The following is a 27,552-nucleotide window of genomic DNA, read 5'->3' on the forward strand; positions in this document are numbered from 1 at the left end:
ACTACACACATACACAAACACAGTCTGGGGCTGTACGCTAGGATCTAACCACTGTACCAACACCTGACTACTACACACAAACACAGACACAGTCTGGGGCTGTATGCTAGGATCCAACAACTGTACCAACACCTGACTACTACAAACAAACACAGTCTGGGGCTGTACTCTAGGATCCAACCACTGTACCAATACCTGACTACTACACACATACACCGTCTGGGGCTGTACTCTAGGATCCAACCACTGTACCAATACCTGACTCCTACACACATACACAGTCTGGGGCTGTACTCTAGGATCCAACCACTGTACCAACACCTGACTACTACATACACAAACACATACACAGTCTGGGGCTGTACTCTAGGATCCAACCACTGTACCAACACCTGACTACTAAACACAAACACAGTCTGGGGCTGTACGCTAGGATCCAACCACTGTACCAACACCTGACTACTACACACATACACAGTCTGGGGCTGTACGCTAGGATTCAACCACTGTACCAACACCTGACTACTACACACATACACAGTCTGGGGCTGTACTCTAGGATTCAACCACTGTACCAACACCTGACTACTACACACAAACACATACACAGTCTGGGGCTGTACTCTAGGATCCAACCACTGTACCAATACCTGACTACTGCACACATACACAGTCTGGGGCTGTACTCTAGGATCCAACCACTGTACCAACACCTGACTACTACATACACAAACACATACACAGTCTGGGGCTGTACTCTAGGATCCAACCACTGTACCAACACCTGACTACTAAACACAAACACAGTCTGGGGCTGTACGCTAGGATCCAACCACTGTACCAACACCTGACTACTACACACATACACAGTCTGGGGCTGTACGCTAGGATTCAACCACTGTACCAACACCTGACTACTACACACATACACAGTCTGGGGCTGTACTCTAGGATTCAACCACTGTACCAACACCTGACTACTACACTCAAACACATACACAGTCTGGGGCTGTACGCTAGGATCCAACCACTGTACCAACACCTGACTACTACATACACAAACACATACACAGTCTGGGGCTGTACTCTAGGATCCAACCACTTTACCAACACCTGACTACTACACACATACACAGTCTGGGGCTGTACGCTAGGATCCAACCACTGTACCAACACCTGACTACTACACACATACACAGTCTGGGGCTGTACTCTAGGATTCAACCACTGTACCAACACCTGACTACTACACACAAACACATACACAGTCTGGGGCTGTACGCTAGGATCCAACCACTGAACAAACACCTGACTACTACACACACAAACACATACACAGTCTGGGGCTGTACTCTAGGATCCAACCACTGTACCAACACCTGACTACTACACACATACACAGTCTGGGGCTGTACGCTAGGATCCAACCACTGTACCAACACCTGACTACTACACACAAACACATACACAGTCTGGGGCTGTACTCTAGGATCCAACCACTGTACCAACACCTGACTACTACACACATACACAGTCTGGGGCTGTACTCTAGGATCCAACCACTGTACCAACACCTGACTACTACACACATACACAGTTTGGGGCTGTACGCTAGGATTCAACCACTGTACCAACACCTGACTACTACACACATACACAGTCTGGGGCTGTACTCTAGGATCCCACCACTGTACCAACACCTGACTACTACACACATACACATACACAGTCTGGGGCTGTACTCTAGGATCCAACCACTGTACCAACACCTGACTACTACACACAAACACATACACAGTCTGGGGCTGTACTCTAGGATCCCACCACTGTACCAACACCTGACTACTACACACATACACATACACAGTCTGGGGCTGTACTCTAGGATCCAACCACTGTACCAACACCTGACTACTACACACATACACAGTCTGGGGCTGTACTCTAGGATCCTACCACTGTACCAACACCTGACTACTACACACATACACAGTCTGGGGCTGTACGCTAGGATCCAACCACTGTACCAACACCTGACTACTACACACATACACAGTCTGGGGCTGTACTCTAGGATTCAACCACTGTACCAACACCTGACTACTACGCACATACACAAACACAGTCTGGGGCTGTACGCTAGGATCCAACCACTGTACCAACACCTGACTACTACACACATACACAGTCTGGGGCTGTATTTTAGGATCCAACCACTGTACCAACACCTGACTACTACACACAAACACATACACAGTCTGGGGCTGTACTCTAGGATCCAACCACTGTACCAACACCTGACTACTACACACATACACAGTCTGGGGCTGTACTCTAGGATCCAACCACTGTACCAACACCTGACTACTACACACATACACAGTCTGGGGCTGTACTCTAGGATCCAACCACTGTACCAACACCTGACTACTACACACATACACATACACAGTCTGGGGCTGTACTCTAGGATCCAACCACTGTACCAACACCTGAGTTCTACACACATACACAGTCTGGGGCTGTACTCTAGGATCCCACCACTGTACCAACACCTGACTACTACACACAAACACATACACAGTCTGGGGCTGTACTCTAGGATTCAACCACTGTACCAACACCTGACTACTACACACAAACACATACACAGTCTGGGGCTGTACTCTAGGATCCCACCACTGTACCAACACCTGACTACTACACACATACACATACACAGTCTGGGGCTGTACTCTAGGATCCAACCACTGTACCAACACCTGACTACTACACACATACACAGTCTGGGGCTGTACTCTAGGATCCAACCACTGTACCAACACCTGACTACTACACACAAACACATACACAGTCTGGGGCTGTACTCTAGGATCCCACCACTGTACCAACACCTGACTACTACACACATACACATACACAGTCTGGGGCTGTACTCTAGGATCCAACCACTGTACCAACACCTGACTACTACACACATACACAGTCTGGGGCTGTACTCTAGGATTCAACCACTGTACCAACACCTGACTACTACACACATACACAGTCTGGGGCTGTACTCTAGGATCCAACCACTGTACCAACACCTGACTACTACACACAAACACATACACAGTCTGGGGCTGTACGCTAGGATCCAACCACTGTACCAACACCTGACTACTACACACATACACAGTCTGGGCTGTATTTTAGGATCCAACCACTGTACCAACACCTGACTACTACACACATACACAGTCTGGGGCTGTTCTCTAGGGTCCAACCACTGTACCATCACCTGACTACTACACACATACACAGTCTGGGGCTGTACTCTAGGATCCAAACACTGTACCAACACCTGACTTCTCCACACATACACATACACAGTCTGGGGCTGTACGCTAGGATCCAACCACTGTACCAACACCTGACTACTACACACATACACAATCTGGGGCTGTACTCTAGGATCCAACCACTGTACCAACACCTGACTACTACACACATACACCATCTGGGGCTGTATGCTAGGATCCAACCACTGTACCAACAACTGACTACTACACACATACACAATCTGGGGCTGTACGCTAGGATCCAACCACTGTACCAACACCTGACTACTACACACAAACACATACGCAGTCTGGGGCTGTACTCTAGGATCCAACCACTGTACCAACACCTGACTACTGCACACATACACAGTCTGGGGCTGTACGCTAGGATCTTACCACTGTACCAACACCTGACTACTACACACATACATAGTCTGGGGCTGTACGCTAGGATCCAACCACTGTACCAACACCTGACTACTACACACAAACACATACACAGTCTGGGGCTGTACTCTAGGATCTTACCACTGTACCAACACATGACTACTGCACACATACACAGTCTGGGGCTGTACGCTAGGATCCAACCACTGTACCAACACCTGACTACTACACACAAACACATACACAGTCTGGGGCTGTACTCTAGGATTCAACCCCTGTACCAACACCTGACTACTACACACACAAACACATACGCAGTCTGGGGCTGTACTCTAGGATCCAACCACTGTACCAACACCTGACTACTACACACATACACAGTCTGGGGCTGTACTCTAGGATCCAACCACTGTACCAACAGCTGACTACTACACACAAACACAGTGTGGGGCTGTATGCTAAGATCCAACCACTGTACCAACACCTGACTACTACACACATACACAGTCTGGGGCTGTACGCTAGGATCCAACCACTGTACCAACACCTGACTACTACACACAAACACATACACAGTCTGGGGCTGTACTCTAGGATCCAACCACTTTACCAACACCTGACTACTACACACATACACAGTCTGGGGCTGTACGCTATGATTCAACCACTGTACCAACACCTGACTACTACACACAAACACATACGCAGTGTGGGGCTGTACTCTAGGATCCAACCACTTTACCAACACCTGACTACTACACACATACACAGTCTGGGGCTGTACGCTAGGATCCAACCACTGTACCAACACCTGACTACTACACACATACACAAACACAGTCTGGGGCTGTACGCTAGGATCTAACCACTGTACCAACACCTGACTACTACACACATACACAGTCTGGGGCTGTACGCTAGGATCCAACCACTGTACCAACACCTGACTACTACACACAAACACATACACAGTCTGGGGCTGTACGCTAGGATCCAACCACTGTACCAACACCTGACTGCTACACACATACACAGTCTGGGGCTGTACTCTTGGATCCAACCACTGTACCAACACCTGACTACTACACACATACGCAGTCTGGGGCTGTACTCTAGGATCCAACCACTGTACCAACACCTGACTACTGCACACATACACAGTCTGGGGCTGTACGCTAGGATCTTACCACTGTACCAACACCTGACTACTACACACATACACAGTCTGGGGCTGTATGCTAGGATCCAACCACTGTACCAACACCTGACTACTACACACACAAACACATACACAGTCTGGGGCTGTACTCTAGGATCCAACCACTGTACCAACACCTGACTACTGCACACATACACAAACACAGTCTGGCGCTGTACTCTAGGATTCAACCACTGTACCAACACCAGACTACTACACACATACACAGTCTGGGGCTGTACTCTAGGATCCAACCACTGTACCAACACCTGACTACTACACACATACACAAACACAGTCTGGGGCTGTATGCTAGGATCCAACCACTGTACCAACACCTGACTACTACACACATACACAGTCTGGGGCTGTACGCTAGGATCCAACCACTGTACCAACACCTGACTACTACACACAAACACATACACAGTCTGGGGCTGTACTCTAGGATCCAACCACTGTACGAACACCTGACTACTACACACAAACACATACACAGTCTGGGGCTGTACTCTAGTATCCAACCACTGTACCAACACCTGACTACTACACACATACACAGTCTGGGGCTGTACTCTAGGATCCAACCACTGTACCAACACCTGACTACTACACACATACACAGTCTGGGGCTGTACTCTAGGATCCAACCACTGTACCAACACCTGACTACTACACACAAACACATACACAGTCTGGGGCTGTATGCTAGGATTCAACCACTGTACCAACACCTGACTACTACACACAAACACATACACAGTCTAGGGCTGTACACTAGGATCCAACCACTGTACCAACACCTGACTACTACACACATACACATACACAGTCTGGGGCTGTACTCTAGGATCCAACCACTGTACCAACACCTGACTACTACACACATACACAGTCTGGGGCTGTACTCTAGGATCCAACCACTGTACCAACACCTGACTACTACACACATACACAATCTGGGGCTGTACGCTAGGATTCAACCACTGTACCAACACCTGACTACTACACACAAACACATACACAGTCTGGGGCTGTACTCTAGGATCCCACCACTGTACCAACATCTGACTACTACACACATACACATTCTGGGGCTGTACTCTAGGATCCAACCACTGTACCAACACCTGACTTCTACACACATACACAGTCTGGGGCTGTACTCTAGGATCCAACCACTGTACCAACACCTGACTACTACACACATACACAGTCTGGGGCTGTACTCTAGGATCCAACCACTGTACCAACACCTGACTACTACACACAAACACATACACAGTCTGGGGCTGTACGCTAGGATCCAACCACTGTACCAACACCTGACTACTACACACAAACACATACACAGTCTGGGGCTGTACTCTAGGATTCAACCACTGTACCAACACCTGACTACTACACACAAACACATACACAGTCTGGGGCTGTACTCTAGGATCCCACCACTGTACCAACACCTGACTACTACACACATACACATACACAGTCTGGGGCTGTACTCTAGGATCCAACCACTGTACCAACACCTGACTACTACACACATACACAGTCTGGGGCTGTACGCTAGGATTCAACCACTGTACCAACGCCTGACTACTACACACATACACATACACAGTCTGGGGCTGTACTCTAGGATCCCACCACTGTACCAACACCTGACTACTACACACATACACATACACAGTCTGGGGCTGTTCTCAAGGATCCAACCACTGTACCAACACCTGACTACTACACACATACACAGTCTGGGGCTGTACTCTAGGATCCCACCACTGTACCAACACCTGACTACTACACACAAACACATACACAGTCTGGGGCTGTACTCTAGGATCCCACCACTTTACCAACACCTGACTACTACACACATACACATACACAGTCTGGGGCTGTACTCTAGGATCCAACCACTGTACCAACACCTGACTACTACACACATACACAGTCTGGGGCTGTACTCTAGGATTCAACCACTGTACCAACACCTGACTACTACACACATACACAAACACAGTCTGGGGCTGTACTCTAGGATCCAACCACTGTACCAACACCTGACTACTACACACATACACATACACAGTCTGGGGCTGTACTCTAGGATCCAACCACTGTACCAACACCTGACTTCTACACACATACACAGTCTGGGGCTGTACTCTAGGATCCAACCACTGTACCAACACCTGACTACTACACACATACACAGTCTGGGGCTGTACTCTAGGATCCAACCACTGTACCAACACCTGACTACTACACACAAACACATACACAGTCTGGGACTGTACGCTAGGATCCAACCACTGTACCAACACCTGACTACTACACACAAACACATACACAGTCTGGGGCTGTACTCTAGGATTCAACCACTGTACCAACACCTGACTACTACACACAAACACATACACAGTCTGGGGCTGTACTCTAGGATCCCACCACTGTACCAACACCTGACTACTACACACATACACATACACAGTCTGGGGCTGTACTCTAGGATCCAACCACTGTACCAACACCTGACTACTACACACAAACACAGTCTGGGGCTGTACTCTAGGATCCAACCACTGTACCAACACCTGACTACTACACACATACACAGTCTGGGGCTGTACTCTAGGATCCAACCACTGTACCAACACCTGACTACTACACACATACACAGTGTGGGGCTGTACTCTAGTGCACCAGCTAAAGACACACATACACTTGGATACACACACACACACACACACACAAGCGCACAAGCGCACACAGAGATAGAGACACACACACAGAGATAGACATACTCACACACACACATATAGAGAGAGAGAGTGAGAGGCAAACACTACACACACACACACACAGTGTGGCCCAGCAAGGGTGAAAAAATGTAAATGAAGTTAAATTACAATATACTTTACCATGAAATGCTTACTTACGGGCCCTTTCCCAACAATGCAGAGTCAAAAAGTTCAAATAAATTGCACCAAAAAAAGAGTGCATATGTAGTGTGTCTATGTGTGTGTTAGAGTGTCAGTGTAGTGTGAGTGAGTGACAGTGACTGAGTGACAGTGTGTGACCGTGTGTGGCGGTGCTGTGATCAAGGGACAGGATGCTCTGAGTCTCTAATGACTGTTGGCAGGGACAGACGGAAATAGGATGGGAGGGAGGGAGAGAGGATGGGCTCTTGATACAACACCCTGAGAGAGAGAGAGAGGGTAGAGAGAGAGAGTGAGGGCAGAGAGAGAGAGTGAGGGCAGAGAGAGAGGGCAGAGAGAGAGAGTGAGGGCAGAGAGAGAGAGAGAGAGAGAGGGCAGAGAGAGAGAGTGAGGGCAGAGAGAGAGGGCAGGGAGAGAGAGTGAGGGCAGAGAGAGAGGGCAGAGAGAGAGAGAGAGTGAGGGCAGAGAGAGAGTGAGGGCAGAGAGAGAGAGTGAGGGCGGAGAGAGAGAGTGAGGGCAGAGAGTGAGGGCAGAGAGAGAGAGTGAGGGCAGAGAGAGAGTGAGGGCGGAGAGAGAGAGTGAGGGCGGAGAGAGAGAGTGAGGGCAGAGAGAGAGGGCAGAGACAGAGAGTGAGGGCAGAGAGAGAGAGTGAGGGCAGAGAGAGAGAGTGAGGGCAGAGAGAGAGAGTGAGGGCGGAGAGAGTGAGGGCGGAGAGAGAGAGTGAGGGCGGAGAGAGAGAGTGAGGGCGGAGAGAGGGAATGATATAGAGAAGAGGAGGAAAGAGAAGAGGCAGAGACAGAGAGTGAGGGCGGAGAGTGAGGGCGGAGAGAGAGAGTGAGGGCTGAGAGAGAGAGTGAGGGCGGAGAGAGGGAGGCAAAGAGAGAGGGAGGCAAAGAGAGAGGGAGGCAAAGAGAGAGGGAGGCAAAGAGAGAGGATGGAGTGGAGGAAGAGGAGAGAGAGTGCGTAGCAGATTGAATTTATTAATGTAGCTGTCCCAGAACAGAGCAGATCTGCACAGCTGGGACTCAGCAGCTGTAGACAAGGACAGGGGTTAACACACACACACACACACACACACACACACACACACACCACTCAACCTTATGTAAATATAAAACACACCAATCTCTCTCTGTCCCTCCCTCTTTCTCCCCCTCTTCCCATCTTCTGTCATTACTTCTCTCCAGCTATTCCGAATGGCCTCCTCCTTCTCTATCTCCTTAGCCCAGAATAATCTGGAGTTTTGGGAGTAACATTCCACCAATCAGATCAGGAGGGCATTTCGACAATGATCAGTGCTGTTATAGACAAACGGATGAGATGATACCACCTTCTCTTTTAACACCACTTTACTACTGCTGAAAGGGTCATTCCAAGTGTGTGTGTGTGTGTGTGTGTGTGTGTGTGTGTGTGTGTGTGTGTGTGTGTGTGTGTGTGTGTGTGTGTGTGTGTGTGTGTGTGTGTGTGTGTGTGTGTGTGTGTACTTTCCCTAGAAGCTCCTGAGTCGCTGAGTAACTCACCCCAACACACAATCCACACACACACAACACAAGTGGTTTCTCTGACTACTGGATTAAGGAAATCCTGATTAGTTTTGTTGAACAAATTCTCATTTTCGAATGTCTCAATTTAGCTGTGACCCACTTTTGATGGATTTCCTTTTGACAGTAGACTGAATTCCCTCTAGGTTTAGGTTTTGATGGTTGTATGTTCATTGCGTTCAATATTTCCGTGTGTTGTGGTTTTCACAATTTTCTGATTGAAAGAGCTGAGGAAAAAATCATATTTTTGTCTGACTATAGTACTGAGAAGACTCCATACTGGGTGGGCTTTACCATGTAGTTCTTGCCCTGGTGTGGTAAATACATCCTCCACTGGTAGGCGCCAGTGGACATGATTTGACTTGAACTAACAGTCTCATGGCATTTTCTCAGTGAATCACAATCACTCTCTAAAAATAGCTAATACTGACTACTTATGCTTTTGTCTTTAATGTCTATTTTAGAGAGTCCATTTTCTTTGACCTGCACATACAGATGGCTCCTAACTTAGAGTACAGTTCAGGATAACCCTTTTTTTCTTTCTCTCAGTTTTAACACTTCTCCTTTTACTCCCACTCCTACTTACTTTCTTTGCTCCATATTTCTCCAATCCCCGTTTTGTTTGCCTGTTCTCTCCCCCTCTCTTTCCGTCTCCAGTGAGTTTGTTGAGACTGAATTTGAACTAACTATGATCTTGTTGTTGTTTTGTGTTTCTCATCCACAGGCTCGGAGGCGTCATATCTTCCTACAAAATAGTCCCAGATGAGATTGATGAGATTAAGGTAAATATCTCTCTCCCTCCTCTATTGCTCTCTCTCTCTCCCTTCCTCGCTCCCTCTTACTCCCTCCCTCCTCTCTCTCTCTCTCTCTCGATCTCTCTCTGTCTTCCTCTCTCCCTCTTAGTCCCTCCATGTTGTCTCTCTCCATCCCTCCTCTCTCTCTCTCTCTCTCTCTCTCTCTCTCTCTCTCTCTCTCTCTCTCTCTCTCTCTCTGTCTCTGTCTCTACTCTAACTGCATGCTGCCCCCTAGAGCCCACCGCAGGCTATAGTTCAAAGGTGACACCATTTTGGATTCTCTCATGCATTCTCTCACTAGGCCTACATTAAAGAGTTGTTATTGTAAGCCCTTCTGTCTTGGAAACAGTTGGGTGAACAGTGGGTGAATTTTAATGGTCTTTCTTTGATTTCTTGCGTCCTCTCTCCTTGCCTCCTTTTCCAGACACATTAGAGGACAAGATCCAAGGTTTGTCCCCTCTGATCTTCTCCTCCAATGCAATTTGAGAACGAGGCGACAAGGGAAGATGCTAGGAATCAAGGAAAGACAATTGAGATTCACCCAGCGCTTTAGTATTCTATTCTGAACCAGCCTCTGTTGTTGTCTGTATGATTGACACTGCTCCCAGCCAATGGAGTGGTCACCTCTGTGGTTGACACTGCTGCCAGCCAATGGTGTGTCTCTCTGCACTCTGTCCTCAGGAGACATTGGTGGACTGGTGTGATGAGAAGGAGCTGAACCTGATTCTGACCACCGGAGGAACAGGGTTCGCCCCCCGTGATGTCACTCCCGAGGTACATGGGGACCCCAAAGTTTGTGTTTGTGTCCATGTGAGTGTGGATGAGTGTTGACCCCTAGATGTAGTGTAAGCTGTTAGCTATGCATGAACGTGTGTGTGTTGGTTGGCACCTGCATGGTCAATGTGCATATTCATGTGTGAGTTGTGTTTGTCAAACCGTAGATTGTCTTGTGTTTAGTCAGGTTTTTCACAGTACGGATAAATAAATGTTTTTGTTCCACTATGTTATTTTCCATATGATGTATTTTGCATATGTTGTCAATGTGTGTATGAGTGTGTCATATTTTAGGGTTGAGAGAGTGTTTTATTTTATGCTTGACTCTGTGAATGTGTATGAGTGCATGTTCATTTGCTTGTGTGTGAGTGCGTGCATGTGATAGGGAGAAAGCGCTTGTGACTCCCTGGAGATTACTGCTGGCTGTGGACGTTAACTCTCTCTTTTTCCCTCCCCCTCACTCTCTCTCATCCTCTTCTCTCTCTCTCTTCCTCTTCTCTCTCTTCCTCTTCTCTCTCTCCCTCTTTTCTCTCTCTCTTTCTTCCCTCTCTCTCCCTCTTCCCCCTCTCTTTGATATGTCCTTATCTTTCTCTTCTTTTATAATAATAATAATAATGTGCATGTTTGAAGTGTCATTCATCTCAAGGGCACACAACATCACTTCTCTTAAACCTCGTGATGTTCATGTTTTTGTTATTCACCCAATGTTCGCGGATCTGATGGACCCACAACACAATTGGGGTTTTAAAACAATACAGCCATAACAATTTACACAAAAATACTTATTACGTAATACTTACATGTTGATATCAATTACATGCATTATAGACAGCATACATGGTTAATATTTTCCATTTACCTCTGCTAGATCACATTTATCAATAAAAGCGCTATTTGTTTTTTTGGGGGAAAAATGTGATTTTTGAAAAACAAAAATAAATGATAATCAAGATATGGGTGGAATAAATCATGTTTATCTTGAACAAATATAAATGAAACAAGGTTTTCATCACCATTGATGTTTATTGCTTTGAACTGAACAAATTGGAAGGACAAATTCTACATACAGTATTTTATGGAAATGATAAATGAGCCCCATTGAACACAAATTAAGGCTAGTCTACACACCACGAGGGACAGAGTTTTACTGTGTGTTGTGCAAATGTATTTATTGTGCTTGATGCATGTGCACTGTGTCTTCCTGTCCTTCTTGAATCCACACACATCCCAGCACTTCTTCTTGTTGCTACCGGCTGCAATCTAGAATGATGGAAACATTTAGTTCAGGAATTTTACTAACATCTCACATACATCTCACATATACACTCACATATACAGTGCCTTGCAAAAGTATTCATTCCCCTTGGTGTTTTTCCTATTTTGTTGCATTTCAACCTGTAATTTAAATGGATTTTTATTTGGACTTCATGTAATGGACATATACAAAATAGTCCAAATTGGTGAAGTGAAATGAAATGAAAAAAAATATCCAAAAAAATTTAACCGGAGAAGTGGTGCGTGCAGTGGTGCGTTGCTATGAAGCCCTTAAAAAAGATCTGGTGCAACCAATTACCTTCAGAAGTTACATAATTAGTTAAATAAAGTCCACCTGTGTGCAGTCTAAGTGTCACATGATCTGTCACATGATCTCAGTGTATATGCACCTGTTCTGCAAGACCACTAAGCAAGGGGCACCACCAAGGAAGCGGCACCATGAAGACCAGGTCAAGGACAAAGTTGTGGAGAAGTACCGATCAAGGTTTGGTGATAAAAAAAATATCAGAAACTTTGAACATCCCACAGAGCACCATTAAATCAATTATATATTTTTTTTAAAGAATATGGCACCACAACAAACCTGCCAAGAGAGGACCGCCCACCAAAACTCACGGACCAGGCAAGGAGGGCATTAATCAGAGAGGCAACAAAGAGACCAAAGATAACCCTGAAGGAGCTGCAAAGCTCCACAGCGGAGATTGGAGTATCTGTCCATAGGACCACTTTAAGCCATACACTCCGCAGAGCTGGGCTTTACGGAAGAGTGGCCAGATAAAAATAAGCAAACATGTTTGGTGTTCGCCAAAAGGCATGTGGGAGACTCCCCAAACATATGGAAGAATGTACTCTGGTCAGATGAGACTAAAATGTAGCTTTTTGGCCATCAAGATAAACGCTATGTCTGGCGCAAACCCAACACCTCTCATCACCCCGAGAACACCATCCCCATAGTGAAGCATTGTGGTGGCAGCATCATCCTTTGCGGATGTTTTTCATCAGCAGGGACTGGGAAACTGGTCAGAATTGAAGGAATGATGGATGGCTCTAAATACAGGGAAATTCTTGAGGGAAACCTGTTTCAGTCTTCCAGAGATTTGAGACTGGGACAGAGGTTCACCTTCCAGCAGGACAATGCCCCTAAGCATACTGCTAAAGCCACACTCAAGTGGTTTAAGGGGAAACATTTAAATGTCTTGGAATGGCTTAGTCAAAGCCCAGACCTCAATCCATTTGAGAATCTGTGGTATGACTTAAAGATGGTTGGGTTCCCCTGGTGTACAGCAAACTTGCAGGAGCAGTTTTGCCTTGAAGAATGGGCAAAAATTCCAGTGGCTATATGTGCCAAGATTATAGAGACATAACCCAAGAGACTTGCAGCTGTAATTGCTGCAAAATGTGGCTCTACAAAGTTTTGACCGTGGGGGGGGGGGGGGGGGGGGGGTGAATAGTTATGCACGCTCAAGTTTTCTTTAGTCGTATTTCTTGTTTGTTTCACAATACAAAATGTTTTGCATCTTCAAAGTGGTAGGCATGTTGTGTAAATCAAATGATACAAACCCCCCCAAAATCTATTTTAAATCCAGGTTGTAAGGCAACAAAATAGGTAAAATGCCAAGGGGAGTGAATACTTTCGCAAGTCACTGTATAGTTACAGCAGGCCAAGTAGGAGAGTCAGACACACAGACATGCAACAACATCACTCACACTTACTTCCGGTATAGGAGTTGTTGGTTCTGTGGGCCGGGCGGATGGGGCACCAGCATCCTCCTGAATCCTCCTCACAATGGCTGCAGAAGCTGGGGTCCTTGGGATATATTTCCTCCTCTGGATTTGAGGTCTTACCAATGCCTTGTCCAGCTCCTTGAGAAAGACCCGTCTCCTCTGTTCCAATCTGGGTTCAACGCCATCCAGATGACAAACGCGTTGTATGCAGAGATGTCCAAGATGTTGAAGAATATCACAGGTGGCCAGCGTAGGGTTCTTCTTTTGCAGCTGTAGCCATTTACCAGCTTGTTTAAATTGTCCACTCTTCCTTTTGTGGCATTGTAATCCATTTAGATTTTTGTTTTTTGATGTTCCTGGCCACAGATTCTCCCATCCCTATGCCGAGTACTCATGACCACATTTTTGCCTTTCTTTGGCACGTAGGACACTAGGGATGTGTCAGCCATGAAAGCAAACTTAGAGGAATTGATAGGCCTGTTCCGTGTATTCAACAGCTGAAGTGGGAGCTCTGGCTTGTTTTTTCGTACTGTTCCTACCATCGTCAGCTTCCTCTAGTAGGAGCTCCTGTCCCAGCTTGTGCAAAGTAATAACAGTTATCGCTTGTGATGTTGTGGCCACGGAGTTCCTGTGTTACTTCCAGGACAACCTGCATCCCTTGGTTCTTCTCAGGGGCTCCTCCTTCTGGCTTCCCCTTATTCACTTGCAAGTTCCACGCATTTGATGAAGCACCACACAGGCAGCCCAGATCTAGTTTCCATATTTTGCGTGTTAAGACGGTATGTACTGCCTGAAGGGGCAGCGGCCCCTAAATGCCATAAGCTGCTCATCAACAGTAACGCTGGGCCCAGGATTGTAAAACAGGGGAAGGCAGTCCACCCATTTGTCCCATACTGACCTGATTGCAGCTAGCTTGTCTCTCTGCCGCCGAGCTAGTCTGGTGTCTCGGTTATCGAAGCGGATAATCCTGGAAATAATGTGGAAGTTTTCCAGAGACATTGTGCACAGAAAAGTTCTCTGCCACTTTCTGCATGCCACAGGGATTCTGTGGATTCCCCGTTGGATCTGAAAACACCAGCAAGGATTAAAAAATCTAAGTATGCATGTAAATGAGTTTTGTCCATCTCCTTCCATCTCTCTCCAAAAACACCTTCCCTCCAAATGAGTGCAGTTCAGAATGATTTTCAGGATGGTGTCTGGGATGAACAGTTCAAAAGAAGACTTTATGTCCTGCACATGAGTAACTGCCATCCGCGTCGGCCCTGATTGCATCCTTATCACATTGGCAGCCATGCGGGGAGTGGCTCATTCCTTGGGCTAGAAGACCATTCAATTTCACAATTTTTTGACATCCATATTTCTCCTCCTGCATGCTGCTGATGAGCCAGTTGCTGACAGGCTGGTCCTGGGGCTGGCTGAGGGTCAATCTCATCCTCTTCTTCCAACTCACTGTCAGACTCCGAATTGACATAGACATGATCCTCATATTTGGAAACTTCCAAAGTGGAAGATGGTACTTCCACACTAGCTTCTCTCTCTGCAATATGATGTCTAAGGCCCTCTGAGCAAAGATTCTTTTTGCCAGATTCTTTTTGTCATACTGATTTATTGTGGTAAGGAGCCACACATGCAAAGCTATTTATTTGTTGTGTCCCTCCCTTTTTAATTTGCACCTGGCTGGGGTAGAGTGTGGGAAAATACAGATTTTTTTTACAATATGTCGAAATAATGTATTGTATTAACATTGTGCAGGTTCCCGCAAGACGTTGTGTAGTTTTACATTCTACAAAGGCTAAAGAGTGCAAGAAAAGAGGGAGACAGGCAGACAGGCAGGGAGACAAACAGGTTCTTGGTGCTATGTTGAACCAGCAGGCCCAGGGAGGAGGAAGACAGAGTGAAGGCACACAGCAAACCTTTTTGTTTCATTTTTACTTGTTTTCACCTACACACACACTTTTCCACGCTTTTATTACCCTCGGGTCCTGTGGACCCAAACACCACATAATATAAATGTGCAGGGGGTGCACAGTGTGCACTCAATGAAAATGTGTTACTTTATACAGTGGGGGAAAAAAGTATTTGATCCCCTGCCGATTTTGTACGTTTGCCCACTGATAAAGAAAGGATCAGCCTATAATTTTAATGGTAGGTTTATTTGAACAGCGAGAGACAGAATAACAACAAAAATATCCAGAAAAACGCATGTCAAAAATGTTATAAATTGATTTGCATTTTAATGAGGGAAATAAGTATTTGACCCCCTCTCAATGAGAAAGATTTCTGGCTCCCAGGTGTCTTTTATACAGGTAACGAGCTGAGATTAGGAGCACACTCTTAAAGGGAGTGCTCCTAACCACAGCTTGTTACCTGTAAAAAGGACACCTGTCCACAGAAGCAATCAATCAATCAGATTCCAAACTCTCCACCATGGCCAAGACCAAAGAGCTCTCCAAGGATGTCAGGGACAAGATTGTAGACCTACACAAGGCTGGAATTGGCTACAAGACCATCGCCAATCAGCTTGGTGAGAAGGTGACAACATTTGGTGCGATTATTCGCAAATGGAAGAAACACAAAAGAACTGTCAATATCCCTTGGCCTGGGGCTCCATGCAAGATCTCACCTCGTGGGGTTGCAATGATCATGAGAATGGTGAGGAATCAGCCCAGAACTACACTGGAGGATCTTGTCAATGATCTCAAGGCAGCTGGGACCATAGTCACCAAGAAAACAATTGGTAACACACTACGCCGTGAAGGACTGAAATCCTGCAGTGCCCGCAAGGTCCCCCTGCTCAAGAATACATATACATTCCTGTCTGAAGTTTGCCAATGAACATCTGAATGATTCAGAGGACAACTGGGTGAAAGTGTTGTGGTCAGATGAGACCAAAATGGAGCTCTTTGGCATCAACTCAACTCGCCGTGTTTGGAGGAGGAGGAATGCTGCCTATGACCACAAGAACACCATCTCCACCGTCAAACATGGAGGTGGAAACATTATGCTTTGGGGGTGTTTTTCTGCTAAGGGGACAGGACAACTTCACCACATCAAAGGGACGATGGACGGGGCCATGTACCGTCTAATCTTGGGTGAGAACATCCTTCCCTCAGCCAGGGCATTGAAAATGGGTCGTGGATGGGTATTCCAGCATGACAATGACCAAAAACACACGGCCAAGGCAACAAAGGAGTGGCTCAAGAAGAAGCACATTAAGGTCCTGGAGTGGCCTAGCCAGTCTCCATACCTTAATCCCATAGAAAATCTGTGGAGGGAGCTGAAGGTTTGGGTTGCCAAACGTCAGCCTCGAAACCTTAATGACTTGGAGAAGATCTGCAAAGAGGAGTGGGACAAAATCCCTCCTGAGATGTGTGCAAACCTGGTGGCCAACTACAAGAAACGTCTGACCTCTGTGATTGCCAACAAGGGTTTTGCCACCAAGTACTAAATCATGTTTTGCAGAGGGGTTAAATACTTATTTCCCCCAATAAAATGCAAATCAATTTATAACATTTTTGACATGCGGTTTTCTGGTTTTTTTTTTGTTATTCTGTCTCTCACTGTTCAAATAAACCTACCATTAAAATTATAGACTAATAATTTCTTTGTAAGTGGGCAAACGTACAAAATCAGCAGGGGATCAAATACTTTTTTCCCTCACTTTTATATTCTTCACAGAAAATGAACCAAGATCAATGAGTCTCAGGTTGAAACAAGTATTCATTTTATCATGTATCTTTTAGTAAACATTGAAAATCACTTAAACTGTCTCCCCCATGGTGTGTGGATCGAAAAAACGGGCTGCTAGGGGGAATTTCTCCCCAGGGGATCCACGGGTTAACCGGGGGTCTCTCACACACACAACCGAGGCAAAGGGCTTTGAGATAAAGAAACATCAGGGATTAAAAGGAATCACTGTTCTAATCATGCCAGCAGCACCCTGACTGACTGGTAGCGCAGTGACTATGGTTCTACTCATGGTAGTAGTAATTACTGCAGTACTTTCACTAGGCCCTAGTCACTAGGGTATTACTAGTGGATGGAGCTTTGCAGTCGGTTACTACAGTAGGTTAAGCCGTAACTTTTTCCACGCAGTTAGGCTGTAATCTCTGCCCTGGCTTTAGACCTTGTTGCCAGTTAGGCTGTAATCTCAGCCCAGGCCTTAGACCTTGTTGCCAGTTAGGCTGTAATCTCAGCCCTGCCCTTAGACCTTGTTTGCCAGTTAGGCTGTAATCTCAGCCCTGCCCTTAGACCTTCTTGCCCATCCCTGACCCTGCTGAAGGTGAATGTAATATTTGTTCAGTACAGTAACCAGTGTTCCCTTTCACTCTGTCCCTTCCTACTTCCCCATGTGGCAGGCCACCAGAGAGGTGATAGAGCGCGAGGCTCCAGGGATGGCCCTAGCTATGCTGATGGGCTCCCTTCAGGTCACACCTCTGGGCATGCTTTCCAGGCCTGTCTGTGGAATCAGAGGCAAAACCCTCATCATCAACCTACCTGGCAGCAAGAAGGGCTCACAGGTAAAATCGTGTGTGTGTGTGTGTGTGTGTGTGTGTGTGTGTGTGTGTGTGTGTACTCTCCTTGACCTCTGACCCCTAACTCTCTTCCTACAGGAGTGTTTCCAGTTCATCCTTCCAGCTCTGCCCCACGCCATTGACCTGCTGCGGGATGCGGTTGTGAAGGTGAAGGATGTCCACGAGGCTCTGGAGGACCTGCCCTCACCCCCACCACCCCTCTCCCCACCCCTCACCCTCAACAGCATTGCCTGCACTCAGACAGAGGACAAGGTGACACTCTTTGGCTCTCCTCCTATGCGTTTGCATTTCTTTTTGGAAGAAAAAGAGGGTGATATACACATCCCACAACGCATGATAATGAGGGGACCCTACAGGATAATGATATGTTCATACATGATAATGAGATGTTCATACAGGACATTGAGATGTTCCTACATGATAATGAGATGTTCCGACATGACAATGAGATGTTCCGACATGAAAATGAGATGTTCCTACATGATAATGAGATGTTCCTACATGATAATGAGATGTTCCTACATGATAATGAGATGTTCCGACATGACAATGAGATGTTCCTACATGATAATGAGATGTTCCTACATGATAATGAGATGTTCCTACATGATAATGAGAGGACCCTACATGATAATGAGAGTAGGCCCCTTCGTGATAATGAGAGTAGGCTCCTTCGTGATAATGAGAGTAGGCACCTTCGTGATAATGAGAGTAGGCACCTTCGTGATAATGAGAGTAGGCACCTTCGTGATAATGAGAGTAGGCAACTTCGTGATAATGAGAGTAGGCACCTTCGTGATAATGAGAGTAGGCACCTTCGTGATAATGAGAGTAGGCCCCTTCATGAAATTGAGATTAGGCGCCTTCGTGATAATGAGAGTAGGCACCTTCGTGATAATGAGAGGAGGCCCCTTCATGATAATGAGAGGAGGTCCCTATGTGATAATGTTGGGAGATCCTTAGGTGATAATGTTGGGAGTTCCTTATGTGATAATGTTGGGAGGTCCCTGCGCAATCATGTTGGGAGGTCCCTGCGCGATCATGTTGGGAGGTCCCTGCGCGATCATGTTGGGAGGTCCCTGCGCGATCATGTTGGGAGGTCCCTGCGCGAACATGTTGGGAGGTCCCTGCGCGATCATGTTGGGAGGTCCCTGCGCGATCATGTTGGGAGGTCCCTGCGCGATCATGTTGGGAGGTCCCTGCGCGATCATGTTGGGAGGTCCCTGCGCGATAATGCTAGGAGGTCCCTGCGCGATAATGAGAGGAGGTCCCTGCGCGCTAATTACATTTACATTTTAGTCATTTAGCAGACGCTCTTATCCAGAGCGACTTACAGTAGTGAATGCATACATTCATTTTTTCGTACTGGTCCCCCTAATGAGAGGAGGTCCCTGCTCGCTAATGAGAGGAGGTCCCTGCGTGCTAAAGAGAGGAGGTCCCTGCGCCCTAATGAGAGGAGGTCCCTGCGCCCTAATGAGAGGAGGTCCCTGCGCGCTAATGAGAGGAGGTCCCTGCGCGCTAATGAGAGGAGGTCCCTGCGCCCTAATGAGAGGAGGTCCCTGCGCGCTAATGAGAGGAGCTCCCTGCGCCCTAATGAGAGGAGGTCCCTGCGCCCTAATGAGAGGAGGTCCCTGCGCCCAAATGAGAGGAGGTCCCTGCGCGCTAATGAGAGGAGGTCCCTGCGCCCTAATGAGAGGAGGTCCCTGCGCCCTAATGAGAGGAGGTCCCTGCGCCCTAATGAGAGGAGGTCCCTACGCCCTAATGAGAGGAGGTCCCTGCGCCCTAATGAGAGGAGGTCCCTGCGCCCTAATGAGAGGAGGTCCCTGCGCCCTAATGAGAGGAGGTCCCTGCGCGCTAATGAGAGGAGGTCCCTGCGCGCTAATGAGAGGGGGTCCCTACGCGAGAATGAGAGGAGGTCCCTGCGCGCTAATGAGAGGGGGTCCCTGCACGAGAATGAGAGGGGGTCCCTACACGAGAATGAGAGGGGGTCCCTACGCGAGAATGAGAGGAGGTCCCTACACGAGAATGAGAGGGGGTCCCTACACGAGAATGAGAGGAGGTCCCTACACTAGAATGAGAGGAGGTCCCTACACGAGAATGAGAGGAGGTCCCTACACTAGAATGAGAGGAGGTCCCTACACAAGAATGAGAGGAGGTCCCTACACGAGAATGAGAGGAGGTCCCTACACGAGAATGAGAGGAGGTCCCTACACGAGAATGAGAGGAGGTCCCTTCATGAGAATGAGAGGAGGTCCCTACACGAGAATGAGAGGAGGTCCCTTCATGAGAATGAGAGGGGGTCCCTACATGTAATATAGCTACTTCACAGTGCTTAATTCCTGCACCATAATCACATAATTTTCAGTTTGTAGCAGTACTTATTTTTTTTTATCTTAATAGCTATAGCTGCTTTTACAGTGGTTATTTTATCCATATGAAATACAGCAGCGTGAGTTGTGGTTTTCTCTATCAATTGTGTTTCCTTAATAAAGTGTATTATTATTATAAGGGTGTGCAGTGTGAGGATGATGATGATGATGAGGATGATGAGAAGATGAAGGACAGATGCTTGGTGTCCACCGAGGACCACCATGCCCACCACCACCACCACTCCCATGGACACAACTCACACATCACCGCCGCCGCCATCGCTGCCAAGGTAAACACTCAATGGCCTGTTGCTGTTTTTCAAGTTAGAATCCTCAAGTTAACTTCAACATGGATATTTCAGCCCAGAAGTTCTTTCTAAAATGAATTATGATCATTTGACCCAGAGAAAAGAAGGGAGATCTAGCAGAAATAGAGGGATAGAGGAAGGAGAAAAGAGGAAGATGAATGGAGAGTGAGGGCTGAACGAGGGATAAGAGAGGAAGAAAGGGAGCTAGGTCTCAGAATACATGTATTGTGTTTGCTACATTAGAAACCGATCTCCCTGTTCACTGCATTACTGCACGTGTGCTGAGCCTTCATCTTGATACATCAGTACGTCAGTGTGTATGTTTACCTGCCGTGTGTGTGTGTTTACCCGCTGTGTGTGTGTTTACCTGCCGTGTGTGTGTGTTTACCTGCCGTGTGTATGTTTACCTGCCGTGTGTGTGTGTTTACCTGCCGTGTGTGTGTGTTTACCTGCCGTGTGTATGTTTACCTGCCGTGTGTGTGTGTTTACCTGCCGTGTGTGTGTGTTTACCTGCCGTGTGTGTGTGTTTACCTGCCGTGTGTGTGTTTACCCGCCGTGTGTGTTTGTGTTTACCTGCCGTGTGTGTGTTTACCTGCCGTGTGTGTTTACCTGCCGTGTGTGTGTGTTTACCTGCCGTGTGTGTGTGTTTACCTGCCGTGTGTGTGTGTTTACCTGCCGTGTGTGTGTTTACCTGCCGTGTGTGTCTGTTTACCCGCCGTGCGTGTGTGTTTACCCGCCGTGTGTGTGTGTTTGCCCGCCGTGTGTGTGTGTTTACCTGCCGTGTGTGTGTTTACCTGTTGTGTGTGTGTGTTTACCTGCCATGTGTGTGTTTACCTGTTGTGTGTGTGTGTTTACCTGCCGTGTGTGTGTGTTTACCCGCCGTTTGTGTGTTTACCCGCCGTGTGTGTGTTTACCCGCCGTGTGTGTGTGTTTACCTGCCGTGTGTGTGTTTACCTGCCATGTGTGTGTTTACCTGCCGTGTGTGTGTTTACCTGCCGTGTGTGTGTGTTTACCTGCCGTGTGTGTGTGTTTACCTGCCGTGTGTGTGTGTTTACCTGCCGTGTGTGTGTTTACCCGCCGTGTGTGTTTGTGTTTACCTGCCGTGTGTGTGTTTACCTGCCGTGTGTGTTTACCTGCCGTGTGTGTGTGTTTACCTGCCGTGTGTGTGTGTTTACCTGCCGTGTGTGTGTTTACCTGCCGTGTGTGTCTGTTTACCCGCCGTGCGTGTGTGTTTACCCGCCGTGTGTGTGTGTTTGCCCGCCGTGTGTGTGTGTTTACCTGCCGTGTGTGTGTTTACCTGTTGTGTGTGTGTGTTTACCTGCCATGTGTGTGTTTACCTGTTGTGTGTGTGTGTTTACCTGCCGTGTGTGTGTGTTTACCCGCCGTTTGTGTGTTTACCCGCCGTGTGTGTGTTTACCCGCCGTGTGTGTGTGTTTACCTGCCGTGTGTGTGTTTACCTGCCATGTGTGTGTTTACCTGCCGTGTGTGTGTTTACCTGCCGTGTGTGTGTGTTTACCTGCCGTGTGTGTGTGTTTACCTGCCGTGTGTGTGTTTACCTGCCGTGTGTGTGTTTACCTGCCGTGTGTGTGTTTACCTGCCGTGTGTGTGTTTACCTGCCGTGTGTGTGTTTACCTGTTGTGTGTGTGTGTTTACCTGCCATGTGTGTGTTTACCTGTTGTGTGTGTGTGTTTACCTGCCGTGTGTGTGTGTTTACCCGCCGTTTGTGTGTTTACCCGCCGTGTGTGTGTTTACCCGCCGTGTGTGTGTGTTTACCTGCCGTGTGTGTGTTTACCTGCCATGTGTGTGTTTACCTGCCGTGTGTGTGTTTACCTGCCGTGTGTGTGTGTTTACCTGCCGTGTGTGTGTGTTTACCTGCCGTGTGTGTGTTTACCTGCCGTGTGTGTGTTTACCTGCCGTGTGTGTGTTTACCTGCCGTGTGTGTGTTTACCTGCCGTGTGTGTGTTTACCTGCCGTGTGTGTGTTTACCTGCCGTGTGTGTGTTTACCTGCCGTGTGTGTGTTTACCTGCCGTGTGTGTGTTTACCTGCCGTGTGTGTGTTTACCCGCCGTGTGTGTGTGTTTACCCGCCGTGTGTGTGTTTACCCGCCGTGTGTGTGTTTACCCGCCGTGTGTGTGTTTACCCGCCGTGTGTGTGTGTTTACCCGCCTAGTGTGTGTTTACCCGCCGTGTGTGTGTGTTTACCCGCCGTGTGTGTGTGTTTACCCGTCGTGTGTGTGTGTTTACCTGCCGTGTGTGTTTGTGTTTACCTGCCGTGTGTGTGTGTTTACCTGCCGTGTGTGTGTTTACCCGCCGTGTGTGTTTGTGTTTACCCGCCGTGTGTGTTTGTGTTTACCTGCCGTGTGTGTGTTTACCTGCCGTGTGTGTTTACCTGCCGTGTGTGTGTGTGTTTACCTGCCGTGTGTGTGTGTGTTTACCTGCCGTGTGTGTGTGTTTACCTGCCGTGTGTGTGTGTTTACCTGTCGTTTGTGTGTGTTTACCTGCCGTGTGTGTGTGTTTACCCGCCGTGTGTGTGTTTACCCGCCGTGTGTGTGTTTACCCGCCGTGTGTGTTTGTGTTTACCTGCCGTGTGTGTGTTTACCTGCCGTGTGTGTTTACCTGCCGTGTGTGTGTGTTTACCTGCCGTGTGTGTGTGTTTACCTGCCGTGTGTGTGTGTTTACCTGCCGTGTGTGTGTTTACCTGCCGTGTGTGTGTGTTTACCTGCCGTGTGTGTGTGTTTACCTGTCGTGTGTGTGTGTTTACCTGCCGTGTGTGTGTGTTTACCTGCCGTGTGTGTGTGTTTACCCGCCGTGTGTGTTTGTGCATATGCCTGTGTGCATATGCCTGTGTGCATATGCCTGTGTGCGTGCCTATTATGTGTGTATTCATGTTTCATCCTGTGTTGACCATCCATCAACAGAAGGGGAAGCCCCAGCACCATAACCATGCTGTTGTCATGGCTAAAGGTAGCCAGTATCTACCTGGTCTGGTATCGAACCTCCCCCCTGCCCCACCTCATTACACCTGCTCCTGCTCTGGAGACCAGCCGGTAATGGTAAGACCCCTCAAATCTGCCCACCCACCCACCCTCATGTCACACGTCGCTCCTACATCACATTTCACTGTACTCTGCACCCCACCCATCCCATAATTCCTCCCTGCAAACTTGAACACCATGAATCTCAAAAGTGCTCGATCCCGTCCTCTCCCCGCCTCCTTTTCAGATCTGAGGAGAGGAATCTTAGGAGGTGAGGAGGCGAGGAATGAAGAAGGCCTTTTGAGACCCCATCTTGTATAGGTCATGACGCGTGGTGTATCGCTAGGTGTTGCCCAGACAGTGTTATTAGCGCTAGCTGGATTAGCCTGTGTTGCTAATTAGCGGAAAGGGGTTCAGTGCTGGGCTGCCAGTAAAGCCTATGGGCCCACTAGCACCGCTCAAATGAGCCGTGCGGATCACAGTCGCAGATCCACACATCCACAGTAGCAGCCATGGGGGGAAACTGTGGGCCTGCCTGGCCTGTCTGTCTCCTCACAGGCTCACACTCGCACTGCAGCCATACTATGTATGGTACACACACACACACACACACACACACACACACACACACACACACACACACACACACACAGGGTTTAACATGCATCTGGAACTAGCGTCTAATGATGTTTAGAATGAATTTATATTGTTACAGTTATCACAAAAGTCTACCTGGCCAATCAGAGAACAGATGACTGACTGACCAATCTGTGTGTGTTTTCGAGGTGTCTTTTATCTGTGTGTGTTATAGTAGAGATCACAGTGCTGTTTGTACACACAGCTTTCCTCTCTTTTATCTGTGTGTGTTATAGTAGAGATCACAGTGCTGTTTGTACACACAGCTTTCCTCTCTTTTATCTGTGTGTGTTATAGTAGAGATCACAGTGCTGTTTGTACACACAGCTTTCCTCTCTTTTATATCTGTGTGTGTTATAGTAGAGATCACAGTGCTGTTTGTACACACAGCTTTCCTCTCTTTTATCTGTGTGTGTTATAGTAGAGATCACAGTGCTGTTTGTACACACAGCTTTCCTCTCTTTTATCTGTGTGTGTTATAGTAGAGATCACAGTGCTGTTTGTACACACAGCTTTCCTCTCTTTTATCTGTGTGTGTTATAGTAGAGATCACAGTGCTGTTTGTACACACAGCTTTCCTCTCTTTTATCTGTGTGTGTTATAGTAGAGATCACAGTGCTGTTTGTACACACAGCTTTCCTCTCTTTTATCTGTGTGTGTTATAGTAGAGATCACAGTGCTGTTTGTACACACAGCTTTCCTCTCTTTTATCTGTGTGTGTTATAGTAGAGATCACAGTGCTGTTTGTACACACAGCTTTCCTCTCTTTTATCTGTGTGTGTTATAGTAGAGATCACAGTGCTGTTTGTACACACAGCTTTCCTCTCTTTTATCTGTGTGTGTTATAGTAGAGATCACAGTGCTGTTTGTACACACAGCTTTCCTCTCTTTTATCTGTGTGTGTTATAGTAGAGATCAGAGTGCTGTTTGTACACACAGCTTTCCTCTCTTTTATCTGTGTGTGGATAAGATAACTACTTGTGTGTGTTGTAGATATTGCTCTGTCTGTCTGTCTGTCTGTCTGTCTGTCTGTCTGTCTGTCTGTCTGTCTGTCTGTCTGTCTGTCTGTCTGTCTGTCTGTCTGTCTGTGTGTGTCTGTAGTAGTAAATATAACTAGATATAACTTGTCTCTCCATAGATCCCAGACAGCATAATCTCTAGGGGTGTGCAGGTTCTTCCCAGAGACACAACTTCTCTGAGCACCACGCCCTCCGAGTCGCCACGCGCCCAGGCCACCTCACGCCTCTCCACTGCCTCCTGCCCCACACCCAAAGTAAGACACCTCCTGTAACTATTCTTATACCTACACCACTGCCCATCCATCTACCCCTCCACCTCCCCCTGCCACTCACCCGGCCACGCTCAGTCCTCTCACATCCTAACACTACCCTCCCTCCTTCCACCTTGCTGCTGTCTCCCCCTCACTCTGACCCATCAAGGCTTGGAGGTGGAGGCCTGTTTCTTCTTGACTCCCTCCCTCTCCCCTCCTCCATGCTTTTAGGGGAGGTCATTTATTGGATCCCTTTGGTTCTGTAACTCTGAGATCAGGTCCAGTATGTTGTTTGTTGATTGGGTGTAATTATAGGCTCCTCCTCCTAACCTCGATTCCATCCTATCCCCATACTTTACTTTAACATTTGAACATTTTATTTCCTGACTGTAGAAACGTCCTGTGATTGTCACAGCACACAGAGGGGCGGACGAATGACCTCTGCTGGAGTGTCCCGTTCAGTCTTTGATTGACAGGTGTCATGTTGTTTATATCTGTTTCAAACTGCACTGTGGCCATGGAAACAAAAGAAACCAGACATACATAGTGCTGCTGTTCATGTCCTAACATTACCTGTGTTCTGTTCCTCACAATGTTGCTGAGCTAACAGAGAGGGGTAGTGGTAGGGGAAAGAGGAGAGGAGGTGTAACTTGACTAGATCAGACTGGTGGGAGGAGAGGAGGTATAACTTGACTAGATCAGACTGGTGGGAGGAGAGGAGGTGTAACTTGACTAGATCAGACTGGTGGGAGGAGAGGAGGTGTAACTTGACTAGATCAGACTGGTCGGAGGAGAGGAGGTGTAACTTGACTAGATCAGACTGGTGGGAGGAGAGGAGGTGTAACTTGACTAGATCAGACTGGTGGGAGGAGAGGAGGTGTAACTTGACTAGATCAGACTGGTGGGAGGAGAGGAGGTGTAACTTGACTAGATCAGACTGGTGGGAGGAGAGGAGGTGTAACTTGACTAGATCAGACTGGATGGTAGACTTTGTATTTCACCACCAACCCCATTCTCATCATGTCACAATTTATAGCAGCTAGCTATTTCTGTGGAAGATTGTGGCTTTGCAGCCACTGTGATCAATCCATACCTCTGTACCTCCAATTCCCCATACGTCTTGAATTTGTGTTGAGTCTGTCTCCACCTGGTGAGGTGTTCCATAGGGGAAGGCTGTATCTGTCTCCACCTGGTGAGGTGTTTCATAGGGGAAAGCTGTATCTGTCTCCACCTGGTGAGGTGTTCCATAGGGGAAGGCTGTATCTGTCTCCACCTGGTGAGGTGTTCCATAGGGGAAGGCTGTATCTGTCTCCACCTGGTGAGGTGTTCCATAGGGGAAGGCTGTATCTGTCTCCACCTGGTGAGGTGTTTCATAGGGGAAGGCTCTATCTGTCTCCACCTGGTGAGGTGTTCCATAGGGGAAGGCTGTATCTGTCTCCACCTGGTGAGGTGTTTCATAGGGGAAGGCTCTATCTGTCTCCACCTGGTGAGGTGT

At 47.6% G+C, this 27,552-nt stretch overlaps 1 protein-coding gene across 1 annotated transcript in view; it reads left to right on the forward strand.

Moving 5' to 3' along the window:
* gphna (gephyrin a) overlaps nt 1-27,552 on the forward strand; it is a 140,672-nt gene that overhangs the window by 63,478 nt on the left and 49,642 nt on the right. Inside the window, exons 3-8 of the mRNA XM_029712562.1 lie at nt 10,122-10,179; nt 10,873-10,965; nt 18,324-18,485; nt 18,579-18,752; nt 21,010-21,159; nt 25,926-26,074. Of these exons, the coding sequence (XP_029568422.1) occupies nt 10,122-10,179; nt 10,873-10,965; nt 18,324-18,485; nt 18,579-18,752; nt 21,010-21,159; nt 25,926-26,074 (786 nt within the window). The remainder of the gene's footprint in view (nt 1-10,121; nt 10,180-10,872; nt 10,966-18,323; nt 18,486-18,578; nt 18,753-21,009; nt 21,160-25,925; nt 26,075-27,552) is intronic.

Source organism: Salmo trutta, chromosome 25, assembly GCF_901001165.1.
Source record: "Salmo trutta chromosome 25, fSalTru1.1, whole genome shotgun sequence".
NCBI classification, from domain to species: Eukaryota; Metazoa; Chordata; class Actinopteri; order Salmoniformes; family Salmonidae; genus Salmo; species Salmo trutta.